Here is a 13,885-nt window from a genome sequence, read left to right as displayed (position 1 = left end):
TTCCCACTAGGTATGGATTCCAAATGTGACTTCATGACAAAGAGGAAGGGAAATGCATGGTGGCCATCTTCCTTCAGGAGTGACTGGGTGATGAGCAGCATCCTCCCGCCTTCCTTCCCACCTGTATTCACGTATGTGACTTAAACTTCCCTCATGATGCCAACATCTTGAATTGGGAGTCTAACTCTCACACTGCTTGTGGTTCAGTTAAGGACTCTCGGAGTTAGCCCTCGCCATTTCTGGCAGGAGTGAGGACACAGAGGGAAAGATGGATGTGAACAGTAACTTCCATTCCTCCTCCACTTCTTCAGCTCCACATTTCAGAGGCCTCTGAAGCCCAGCTCTGCTCTGCCTCTTAACTTAAAGTTTCTAGAAAACACTTTATTTGCTTCTCAGTGATAATGGAGTCTGTGTTCTGTGTCTCTTGTGACTTCATTTCCCACTGTATTTACATTTGCATTTGGGGATGCTGTGAGAGAAGCCAGGTAGCAAATGTTAGGCAGAGGATGCCTGCTGAACCATAAGTGGTGACTTCAATTAAGTTTTTGGTTTACATTTCCTAGGTAATTAAATACGACATGAATAACTATTGGTGCTATTTGAAGGACTCAAAAATGTAGATACCACTGGCCTTCCCCTAACAAGTTAATCTATCATATGCTCACTGGTAAGGGAGGTATGGGTGGGGAGGGTAGCAGAGTAGGCACTGTTATCTGTAAGTCAAATGTTTATTAAAAAAATATAGTGATAGTGAGGACTTGGACTCTTGGACTCCTAGAAACATGAGCTGGGTTTTAAGACTCTGGCCACGAACTTCCTGGAAGAGGATGTGGAAATCAGGGCTTTCCTACTACTGTTTCTCCTGAATATTGATCGGGTAGAAATTGGATACCAAGAACCGTGTGACACAGAGGCTACATCAACTTAACTTACTGCTGTGGAGGATTTGATCCTACTGTGATTTCTGGACCGCTGACAGACGGGGAGACTCTGGCAGGGTTCGCTCGCACACAGGAAGGACAGTGTGCTGGAGTCAAGGGTCTGCTTCCCTGAGGATAGGAGGCAGATGACATGAGCCTCTAATGAGGCAGTATGGTTGCGACTGTGTAGTGGGGGCGGGGGCGGGGGCAGTGCTGAGTGTATGAAAAAGGTCAGTGTGTGGTAAACAGCCTTCATGTCCCAAGTGGGTTGAATTACAAAACCTATCCTCAGAGTCTACCCATCACACGGGACAGAGATTTGTCCTGTACAGTTCAAGAGTTCCAGGGAGGAACTCTTCCAGTGAGAAAGCCCAGGGGTGGGGTGCGTGGGGTTTGATGGGGTGTGAGGTTAGGCAGTGGAAGTGAAAAGGGTCTGGTTGGCTTGGAAAGCTGCCCAGGACTCCCTTCCAAGCCATCTGCTGATGATACTGATGAGAGAAGTCTCTTTACCCAAGTGAAGGTATTGATTAAGATCTCAGATTGATCAAATAGTAAGCAGATAATGTAAATCTGTACAGGGATATTTTCTAAGGTTGAATTTTCAGTGATGTTGAGGATATAAGTAGGCAGGAGTTCATGAGAATCACCCTTGCTCTTGTCTGCAGGCTAGGAACTCATCAGCTCCAGAAAGACAAATGTAAAAACAGGAGCCAGGCATCTAATCACCTCTGAACTACATCCCCCAAGCATGCCCCTAAGAGGCAGAGATAAGCATTAAATACCCTCACTATAAACTTACCAAGTGACTGTGCCTTCTACTCTGGGACCATCCTCTCCAGGGAACACGAGTCTACAGTGTCTTCGATCAACACTTCCCCTTTTACTAACTCAAAGAGTGAGATGTGGGAGGCACAGCAAGTCAGAGGTTGAATGATGCTCCAACTAGTTGGAACTCTGAGTTTACAGCACGTGGTCCACTCTGCATAGGGCAGCTTGGGTCCATTTGGCTGGAGTGTAAGTCGATCAAGCCTCGACTAAATAACTCTCCTTATAAGGTCAGTTCTCATGGAAACTGCTGGTTAAGAATTTACATTTCACGTGTCATTTCTCTCTCAGAGTAAGCTTTGGAGGCCTGATAGCTTCAATACATATTTACATCTTGCATTTGTATTTCCAGCAGGATTAATTCGGCTCTAAACTCAGAAAATGGGAGATCATCTTATTTTAAAGTAACAGAAATTGGCATGCGTGAAATCGTACTCAATAGGATTTCGACACATATTTGAGGGGCTGTTTATTTCTTCAAAGTCATTAGAGATTTAACAGCCAAAACCTATAATGGTGGGCAAAACAAAACAAAATAAACAACAACAACAAAAAAACCTCCCAACTTTATATTAAATATCTATGTCTTTACTCTTGTTCTTTGTGACAAAAACCGTACACTCTCTACTTATGGACTATGGATAGCGTATACTATACTCTACTCAAAACTGTCTAGGTTAAATTCCTGTTATTTGCAGATCTGGGCAAGGTGTACATCACTGCTGAGTTTCGGCCCAAGTCTAAGGGAGGGAGGTAAAGATCACACAGCCTCCATCAGTTGTCGGAGCCCACGGGATGCGCAAACAGCAGACTGTGCCCCTCTAAGCAATACACAGCAAAGGCTCTGCAGTATAATGTGCTCTTCAATGTAATTTCTGCTCATCCTTAATATTTAATGTGTCCACTCATTATGATAAACACACTTAACACACAGCCGATGAAGTTAAGTGATGAAGACTGTCAGGAGGACAAAGTGAAAGGCAAGTTCTATCACTTAGAAAGCTTTCTCCCTCTACCGGTTTATAGGCCATCAGCATTGAGTTTCACGCCCCCTTTGGAAGAAGCAGGAGACAGTTGTGATGCTTACATCTGACAGGACGGAACAGTCTTGGGCCTCTCTGTCTGCTTGCCCATTACTCCTGACCCACCTGGAGCAAAGCTCCCAGAACAGTTGCTAACGTGCAAAGATGGCCTTGGCAACCATGCGCAGAGAGGATGACATCACAAGCCCTTTAGGGTGGCATCCATTTGCTCTTTATCTGCGCCATCTTCTCTCATTGCTACCCTGCTGTCTCTCCTCACTCACCCACCTTTGCCAAGCAAGCACGGCCATGCTGGTCCTCTCTCCTCTGCCCCTTACTACCTTACTATAGATACCGATGTTTCGAGTTAGTTTCAGGTATGTTTCTCGCTAGTTCCTCATTGACAGTTAAGACACTGGGATGGTCTCCACAAAGAAGCATGCTGGGCACATGTAAGCTATCGGTAATTTGTCCCCCATGGGTTTTCTCACCACAACTAAGCTCTGTCTTAGTCTACACTGACTCTAAAACTGAAATTGGAGCAGTAGTGAAAAATTACAGATGGTGGGTGTGACTGTAGTCCTCGCACCCGGGAGGCAGAGACAGGGAGATGGCTACATGTTCAGAGGCATCTCGAGCTACACAGTGTCTTCTAGGTCAACCCGGGCTTCAGTGTGAGACACTGTTTTAAACCCTTCTTAACTGAACTGGTGCATTTTGAAGACAGTAATGACACCTCCTTTACATGTGAACCGTGTGGCATTGTTTCTAGGTCACTAGAGCTGCCTCCTGTCTAGGACAAAAATGCAGGACTTCTTTCCAGCATATTTCTAAGCTCTGTTGTCGGTAATGTGTTAACACCAAAGTTAACATTTAATGAGTCAGGAATACTCCTCAGCGACTTGGAGGCAGTAAGAGTAGATGCTATAGTGACCCTCGTGCTCTGCAAATGGAGCAAGCAGGTAGAGTATTTAAAGTCTGGGTTTCCACTGAGCTTTGTGCAATAAAAAGACATATTACTGCACAAGAAAAGAAACACTACTGTGAAATCATGAGTGTCTAATGACTTGAGATTTGTAAACTTAACACTTTTCTGTGTTTAATCCAGACTGACTATGACATCTCTGAAATCTTGGCCTGGCTTCTAGCAAGATCAGTCATCCGGAAGATCCAGTAGAGAAGGGAGGGGTTATGTTACTTTCTGCCCAAGTGCTTTCTGCAACTGACAGCCTGATGGCCTTTGATAGCACTTGAAACCCTGGGCATGCTCTTAACTAAAGAAAACAAGTCCTGGATAAAACTCTGACACACATATCCAACTTCCTACGAGGTGTGTGCACTGGGGTTCTGGCAGAGTGCCATCACCTATAAAGACCTGGGCCCTAGTGTCTCTCCACACTTCCTAAACTATGCTTCTGCCACCTGTTCCAGCCCTGTCACTGAAGCGCCATTCTCTTAGCTGTCATCCTTCTTATCATTTTCACCTAGCTCATGAAAATTGCATTGGGGCACACACACACACACACACACACACACACACACACACACACACACACACACACACCTATTGCTTATCGCCTTCAGGGTAAGTATATCTAGCTTAGATTGTTATAATCACTCCCAGTGGACATCCTTACTTTGGCCTCTGATCCCCAAATTTTATTGCTGACATTGTTAGCCGGAGTAAGCTGCTACAGGCGAAGCCAGACTACGTCAGTTCTGCTCCTGCCCTCGCTGTCTTGCAAGGCCTTCAGGATCTATCCAACCTCACCACGGCCAGGCCTTCGTCCTGCTCAGTGCTTTCCATTCTGTGCATGGCAGGCACACTCCTAGTCCCTGTCCTTTGAGCTCACTTTTCTGCTTTGAGAACACCCTTCCCTAGTACTCACAGGGCTGGCTGGCTGGCTCACCACTTCAGGAAAGACTCAAAAGCCACCTTCTGAGTCACACTATTGAAAGCATTTCATTTTTTTTTGTTTATTTTCCGGCCTCTCTGTTTGAGAGGAGTCTGGAGCTTTCAGGGGATGCATTATCTCTAGAGACTGAACTGGGGATGGTATGCAGAGAGAGAACACTGAAGAACTGAAGCATTCGCTGGCAGGGAGCATCTCTGCCCTCTATTGATACTTGTGGTTGTCAGTGACAGAGCTCCTGATTCACAGCTCTGCTGAGACAAAATCTATTTTGTAATCTCAAGATACTCGTGCCATTTCACTTAACAAACCAGGTGGCTCCAAACTTTATGATACTTGGAATAGTTTCAAACGCAGGGCATTAGACATGGAGTGTGAAAGCTCGGATACTCGTGAGCTCACACCTAACCATAGTCCGTCTCCTCTATCTCTCTTGGGCCACGGGTCATGATTTCTAAATAGAACACGAGATCTTTTCCAATCCTTACTTCATATACTCTGACAGGATAATTCTGAACGCAAACCCACCAGTAGCAATTTGCATGAAGAAGTCTTTAAATGAATATTTTAACATGTATGTTAAACAAATGAATTCAAACATTTAAAATGTTCACTGCAACTCTAAAATTATGTCTCTTCGATGGCATATTGAATATTTTTTCCTTACTAGGTAGCAAAAATGTGATATGGCAAGAGAATATGAGGAACAGATGGGAGTGTGCTGGTCAACTGGAGCTCTCCTTTTGGCCAGAGAAGTGTCTTCACCTCTAACAAACAGATATGTAAATGCATACACACCACCAGCACCAGCACCTGCCCCAGCACCAGCCACACCACCCGACCTCCATCAAAGCCTCTGAAACATTCTTTGCAGACATTAAAACATAAGCCCTTTTCAAAATGTGCAAGGAACTGTTGCATTCTTTGTTACTGTAGTTCCATTCCCTAAACCTTTTATCAAAATCCTACACATTCAGTTACCTGGTCACTCTCTGCTTCACCACAGGTATACAATGTGACAGGCACCTGTCATCAGGTGAGGGAAAAGCTGGGACCCCTCCCCCAAAAAACAAACACCGTCAAAAAACAAAACCATCCTCTCATTCTTCCATCAGGTAGACACCGAAACTGAACGGGCTTTAGAAGGCTACAGACCTGAACATCCTGCATCTTCTCCACAGCGGCTAGGGAGGACAAGAGGCTGACCTCTCTCTCACCTCTCTGCTTCTTGGTATGATCTCATGAACATAAAGTTTGGTGCCTGTTTCCCTGACTGTTCTTCAAACTAGTGGCTACATTAGACATATCTGGGCATTCATGGCAGGCTACGTCTAAAATTTCACTCTCCAGGCAAAGCAAATGTACCTAGCACAGTCCTGTGGGCAGTCTATCCCAGCCTGCCTCCCACTGAGCTAGGCTAGTCCATGCTGGCCATTACTGTGTTTGATGAAGCCCTTGGCCACCTGCCTTGTGCCTGAGACAAGTTCCTTTTTTTTTAATCCTATTTATCTTCACAGTCATCTATTTGTGTCAAGACAAGAAGCATATGAGCACAGCATCTGTTACTAGAGTCACAGAATTAACCAAATACTTCTAGAAGGAAAGAAACCGGCGATAAATCCAGATTACATGTCAGGTGTCTTAGGAGGGAGCATTAGTCTTTCAATCACAGTGTCTTGTTTAAACGAAGCATATGGCATTAACAGCAGAGTCGCCAGCTCAGCCTGGTCTGTAACAGGGACAGTCACCACAGAAATGTCACCTCTTCTGATCTGGCAGGGGAAAGCAGCCTTTCCAACTCAGGCAACCCTGTTCCCCCACTGTGCCCGCCTATCCTATAATGAAATAGGTAACCATTGAAGACATGTCCCCCATTGGTTATATTTACTCTGCTGCTGAAACCTGTGTAAGTTCAGAATCTGATTTTTTTTTTTTTGGAGGGGGGATATAACTTTTTTTCTGGCCACTAATACTGATCATACCCTCTGGGATAGTTACTTGATTTCTTTCTGGATGCAAGCAACAGGTCTATGTGGTTCTACTAAATTAACCTTGTTTCTTGGTGTTAAGTCTTCAAACTTTGGGGAGGGAAGAGGGAAGACAGGGTGGTTAGAGGGTGACAGGCCACATGACAGGCACACCTGAAGAGAGATGCTGACAGACTTTGCAGACAAGCCCTGGCATCCCCCAAAGCCTCAGAATCTGAAAACTGGCCCCAAGACATGCCCAGCCCTGCTGCTTGGATCCAGTCACCCCGGTTCCCCGCCAGGGCGCCAAGCCCCTTACCTGCCAGGCTGCCCGGCCTCTGGAGGGTGGCGGTGGCATACAGTTCCTGCGAATGCTTGCTGTACTGTTCGGACGCGTGGACCAGGCGCTTGGTGGGCGACAGGGTGGCGTAGGTGCCGATGGTGGAGCTCAGCTGGTGGATGGGCGAAGAGGAGATGGTGGACTGCACGGTGGGGGGCGAGGTCACGCGGATCGGGGACAGGCCGGCCGAGGACACGACGATGTTGATGGGCGAGCTGGTGCTGTAGGACTTGGCCAGGCGGCTGGGCGACTGCTTGGGCGAGGAGCCCCGCGGAGCGGCGTAGGCGGCACCCTCCGGGGCCGAGCCTCCGCGCTGCAGCTTGGTGGGCGAGCCGCCTTGCGTGGTGGTCAGCGGGGAGCCCCCGCGCGGCGGCGCGGGCAGCGTGGAGCTGGAGTAGTAGAGCGCCGCGGCGGCGGGCGGCGCGTCGGGCAGGTGGAAAGCGCTGCCCAGGCTGGGCGCGAAGGGCTCCCGCGGAGGCGGAGGCGGTGGCGCAGGCTCGGAGCCCGCCAGGTGCCCCGAGCGACCGGTCGTGCCCTGTGCCGGGAGAGCAGAGAACGGGCGCGCTCAGAGGTTGGAGAAGCAGCCGCCCGCCGCCCGGCCCCGCCCGGCTGCAGAGGACAACTTCTGCACCCAGACTACGCGCGTGGAAAGGGACGCGAACCCACGCCCCAGCACGTTCCTAGCCCGGTTCCTTTCCAAGGAGAAAGGAGCAGAAAGGAGCGGGCTATCAGAGGCCGGCTCACAAAAAGGCGAGAGGCATGCCTCTCCTCCGAGTTCCAAGAGGTTTTAGTCACAAAAGAAAAATTTAAAGGCCACCCAACCGGTGATCTCCCAGAACGCCCTCTCTATCTGCTAGCATTAATGGAACTACAGGCATTAAACGCTTCCATTATTCCCGGAGACACACTTTCAGCCACCCCAAACTGACCGATTTGCATACTTAGATGGGGACATAAAAGATGTACTACTTAGACTTTATTCTGCCGTTAAGACTCTTTTGGGGCAAGAGTTAAACCGAGGGAAAGTGCTACGTCATGAGAGTAAGCTTGTTTTTTCAGTACTAAAAAAAAATCTAGAGGAAACAGATCAATTAAAATTGGAAACACTGAAAGGGCTTCCTTTTCTGGATATTAAAAGTGTACTCTAGATGGCTCAGTACAACACCCCTGTCTGGTAGGCTCCTAAGAGCCCCCGCAGTTGTGTCTTCCAACTAAAAGCCAGGTGCTTTCCTTCTCTTACAAGAAAACAAAAGACCAGGGCTGGGGTGGAGTTAGAAAGTGTAGAAAGGGAAGGCAGTTTCCTTGAATCTTGCACAGAGACAAATCTGCAACAGAATGACAGTGCTGGGTCCTCAGCTACTTGTGAGCTACTTCTTGATGCTTCAATCTTCACACAGGGCAAAACTGGGAAGTCCCTGTTGTGAAAAGCTAGTAGCATTGCTGTGTGTGAGACAGTCTGGAAAGGGTTTGGAAGGAAGAGAGCACAGGGATGAAGGGAAGGGGGGTGGGGTGGGGGAGAAAAGCAGATAGAGGCTCTCCTCAGGAAATTTCAGTTGTGGCTCTGTCCCTTGGGATGGCATTTGGCATTCCAAATTGTCTGGCGAAACACTGAGGATGTGCCCAGGAAGCATCAAGATCCCGAATTAAGAACTAGTTGAGACTTGGGGAGACATCTTAGTACAATCTTGTCTCCTAAGTTTGAGGAGTCCAGCTTGATCCCTGGCACCCACATTTAAGGGGCAAATGGGGTTAGTGCTACACTTCACTAAGGAGGCAGACAGTATGAATATCCTAGGGCTCGCTGGACAGCCAGTGTAGTTTTTCTTGGAGAGTTCGAGACCAATGAGAGACCTTGTTTTGGGGGCGGGGGGGATGTACAGAAGCCAGGAGGCTGTCTGCTGACCCCAACATAGGCACAATGTCCATGCATCCTCATGCATGTATACACACACACACACACACACACACACACTCTAAGCATACACACTAAGCACACACACACTAAGCACACACACACTAAGCACACACTAAGCACACACACACTAAGCACACACATTACGCACACACACTAAGCACACACACACTAAGCACACACTAAGCACACACACACTAAGCACACACACTAAGCACACACACAGACTAAGCACACACACAGACTAAGCACACACACATCAAGCACACACATTAAGCACACACACTAAGAACACACACACTAAGCACACACACATCAAGCACACACATTAAGCACACACACACTAAGAACACACACACTAAGCACACACACATTAAGCACACACACATTAAGCACACACACACACTAAGCACACACACACACTAAGCACACACACACTAAGCACACACACTAAGCACACACACTAAGCACACACACAGACTGAGCACACACACACTAAGCACACACACTAAGCACACACACACTAAGCACACACACACACTAAGCACACACACACTAAGCACACACACACTAAGCACACACACTAAGCACACACACAGACTGAGCACACACACACTAAGCACACACACTAAGCACACACACACTAAGCACACACACACTAAGCACACACACTAAGCACACACACACACTAAGCACACACACAGACTGAGCACACACACACTAAGCACACACACTAAGAACACACACACATTAAGCACACACACACTAAGAACACACACACTAAGCACACACACACTAAGCACACACACAGACTGAGCACACACACACACTAAGCACACACACACACTAAGCACACACACTAAGCACACACACTAAGCACACACACAGACTGAGCACACACACACTAAGCACACACACTAAGCACACACACAGACTAAGCACACACACACTAAGAACACACACACTAAGCACACACACAGACTGAGCACACACACACTAAGCACACACACTAAGCACACACACACTAAGAACACACACACTAAGCACACACACTAAGCACACACACTAAGCACACACACACTAAGCACACACACACTAAGCACACACACACTAAGCACACACACACTAAGCACACACACTAAGCACACACACAGACTGAGCACACACACACTAAGCACACACACACACTAAGAACACACACACTAAGCACACACACTAAGCACACACACAGACTGAGCACACACACACTAAGCACAGACACTAAGCACACACACATTAAGCACACACACACTAAGAACACACACAGACTGAGCACACACACACTAAGCACACACACTAAGCACACACACACTAAGCACACACACAGACTGAGCACACACACACTAAGCACACACACTAAGCACACACACACTAAGCACACACACACTAAGCACACACACTAAGCACACACACTAAGCACACACACACTAAGAACACACACACTAAGAACACACACACTAAGAACACACACACTAAGCACACACACTAAGCACACACACTAAGCACACACACACTAAGCACACACACTAAGCACACACACTAAGCACACACACAGACTGAGCACACACACACTAAGCACACACACACACTAAGCACACACACACTAAGAACACGCACACTAAGCATACAGCTTTCTATGAGGAAGACAACTATCTGCCGAGAGGCATTCTCTGTGGAAGGTGTATATGTGAACTTCCATCACACACATTTGTTTACATGTAATGTGTGTGTTTAGTATAAATGTCATAAGTACATTACATATCCCAGTCTGAACAGGAATAATTTTAAGCTTCCCAGTAGGAATAGGATGCAAGCCCCATACCCTTGCTCAAAGAAGTCTCTCGAGCAACCGCAGGAGGACCTGAGCCACAGAGACTGCAGTAGCGTTTGCTGAATCAATGAAGGGTGAGGTTTTAGCCTTGAGAGTTTTAAGAATGTACAAGCTCTGGAGAACTCCTGTGGCTTCCTGAATCCCATAGCTATGGTCCAACATCAAACCGAGAAGCTTGGAGCGTCTCCCTTAGGAGGACCATAAGAGACGGAGCTTCTGAAACCAAACTGTAGGTGACAATTGCCAGGGAACTTCTAAAAAACTACTGGAACAGCTAAGATTTACCCAAGGCATTTAATTCAGAGCCTTTGAAGATGGCACTTAAGCATCAGGTAAGTGAGCTGGCTTCCCAGCAGATTCCAATGCCCAACACACAGGAGGCCCGGTTCTCAGAGCTGCGGTTTCCAGAGGGTGCTGCCTATTTATCAAGATAGCATCACACCCTCGAAGAGAACAGAATCCCTGGCAGAGGCCAAGATACCTCTGTTTGGACAAGCTCTCTAGGTGACTGAAGTCTCCACTGAGCTTCGAGAACCAACAATGGTTGAGCTTCTGGTTCTGGAGGTCTGATGTGGGTTTTGGGGTTGATAACAGTCTGTCTGTCGAGGGAGGTAGATGGTACTGTTCCTAAAAATCCTGAGAAGCACACAGGTATTTTCCCTCTGAGGCCCACTCTGTTCATTGTTGCCTAGGATTTCTACAAACTCGTATCTGGCTAGAGAGTGGTGGGAGAGCCTCACACAGGAAGATAATGGTGGAAACATTGAGCGTAGGGAGCCCCCTGCTCACAATAACCTCTGTTTTGTCTTCTATGACACTAATAATGGCCTTTTATTACATTATCAATGGCATTACAAGCAGCATTCTTTTTTTAATGAATAGTGATAAATGTACCTAATTTAAGTGCAACTGTCCTTTTAGCAGTGAATGGAGGTTGATACAGAGATATGTAATTGGTCGGAATGCAAAGAATAAGTGATTTTGATCTGCTCAGCCCTGGGCTGTATTCTACCACCTCCTCTCAAAACTCAGGAACATCATGGAAGAAGGAAGGGGAAGATTTTAAGTCAGAGAACAGGAAAGAGTGTTATGTGATACTGTCTTCTAGATACAACAGGGCCATTCCAAGAGTAACTCACAGCAGTTGTAGCTGCCTGTGCAAGACTTTAATAAGATCAATCAGGCCCAGCATGAATGGGGTAGTATCCCTAAAGGTTCCACCCTGAAGATACTGAAGGGTAACTTATCGAAGGATGGAGAATCTGTGTTCTTTGGGGGTATAGCCCTGATAGGTTGGTTGTCTATGCTCCAGTAGATGACCATACACTTATGCTCATACACGCAGCATGGACTGCAATGGTTGGGTTGGGTTTCAAACAAATGAGGAAGGGATGAAGTTGGATGGAGCATGTGGGGCTCTGGGAAGGGGACGGACAAATGGCGGTGAGAGTGGGAACGGTGTATGACTGTAAAACATTGTGTGCATGTATAAAATTCTCAATGGAAGCCAGTCTGGAGACCTACAACTAATTAAAATATATAGATAAGGGACTGTGGTATGCCTAGCCCCACTTTGTAAAGCCACACTGCTATATAAGGCTCAAGGGTCATTGCTGGAGAGGGGTAAAGACTGTGAGAGCCAGAGTTGAGCAAGACAGGACATCTGCTGGGACATAGTGTCTTTCACATGGCAGGGAAGCTGCACCCATGAAATCTCAACGACATGGCTTCTTAAACGTGATCCGCAAAAAAAAAAAAAAAAAGATTTCACGAGTTGACATCCCAACACATCAGTGTGATGGTGGAAATCTCACAAGGCCACACCCCTAGAGGAAGGGCTACAGACTGATGAGAGAGGGAGGATTCATTCTTTCCAGGGATGAGCTCCCTGAAAGATACATTCGATCCTCAGTGGTTATCCCCACATGTACATACAAGCATGGCTAGATAGACTCTGCCCTGTGTGGACGCGCATGCATGTGTGTATGCGTCAAACAATAATTAAAGAAGAGGAGACGGAACATTTGAGAAGTAAGAGTGGGAACATGGAGAAGGTACAGTGGAAATAATGTAAATACAGTTGACTTGTGCAGAAAAATTTGAAAAAAATAATTTAAGAGGAACTAATTTAATCAATAAGCCAATTTACCAATAAAATAGAATAATTACTTATGTATTTGACTTATGTGTATACCAAGAAAGCTATGGTTTCTAAATACCTTGCCAGTTTTTTGTTTTTGTTTTTGATCTGCTACAACAATTTAAGCAATTTGAAATTTAAGCAATTAGAAATTATAATGAATATTAATATCTACAAACTTTCCTTAAATGGTCCCCAAACCTGTAGAAATTTTGGAATGTGCCATATCACCTCTAGACAATTTGAAAGCCAGGGTGTCTAAGTGAAAAAAAATAGACATATAGGAGGATCTTGGTGAAAAGTTTATAGAATTTTTAACAAGAAGAAGGGGAAGGAGAAAGAAGCAGTAAGGTTTTTACCTCGTCTCTGAGGCAGTAAGTAGTTGTTACTCAGTGTGTACTAAAACACAAATTTAATCCAGCCCGCTGTTTTCGTGTGTTTAAACACCCCTACCACTCGGCCTTCCCAGGATGCCAAGCCCTATTGGTACCTGTTGAGCAGCATGGCCCCATCCGTTTGCTTTAGGCCTGGTAATGTCCCAAACTGTCTTGTCCCAATTTAGCACTCACTAGACAGACGGGCTCATTGAGGGCCTCAAATGCTGCTTGTCAACGGAAGAACTGGATTTAGCGTGCACATGATTAATCCCAATTTACACAGTCACGTGTAACCAGGGGCTAACTTACTGGGCTGCACAGCTGCACCCGCTCATCTACAGCTCATAACGAATGGCCCAGGGATGCTATAGTCCATCACAGTGGCTGATGGAGTAATAAATGTCTAAGAACAGCTCATCGTTTGTGCAAAAAAATGGGAATCTGGGAGCACACATTTGCTTCTGTTTCACTGTATAAATTCATTTAGTGACTCTTGGCCAGTTTGGGAGACATAAGGCTGCAGTTTCAGTCTACTTTACAATTCATAGGATAGCTTATTATAACCCATTGTTGAATTAAACACACACACACACACACAC

The 13,885-nt window shown here is 46.4% G+C and overlaps 1 protein-coding gene across 3 annotated transcripts in view; it reads right to left on the bottom strand.

Moving 5' to 3' along the window:
* Ctnnd2 (catenin delta 2) overlaps positions 1 to 13,885 on the bottom strand; it is an 847,941-nt gene that overhangs the window by 363,219 nt on the left and 470,837 nt on the right. For all 3 annotated transcript variants that reach the window (NM_001271502.2, NM_001415019.1, XM_039101550.2), the window contains one exon: positions 6,967 to 7,522. In NM_001271502.2, the coding sequence (NP_001258431.2) occupies positions 6,967 to 7,522 (556 nt within the window). The remainder of the gene's footprint in view (positions 1 to 6,966; positions 7,523 to 13,885) is intronic.

The sequence above is a fragment of the Rattus norvegicus genome, chromosome 2 (assembly GCF_036323735.1).
Source record: "Rattus norvegicus strain BN/NHsdMcwi chromosome 2, GRCr8, whole genome shotgun sequence".
Lineage (NCBI taxonomy): Eukaryota > Metazoa > Chordata > Mammalia > Rodentia > Muridae > Rattus > Rattus norvegicus.
The sequence above is the reverse complement of the archived record's forward strand: the minus strand, read 5'-3'. Positions and strand labels throughout refer to the sequence as shown.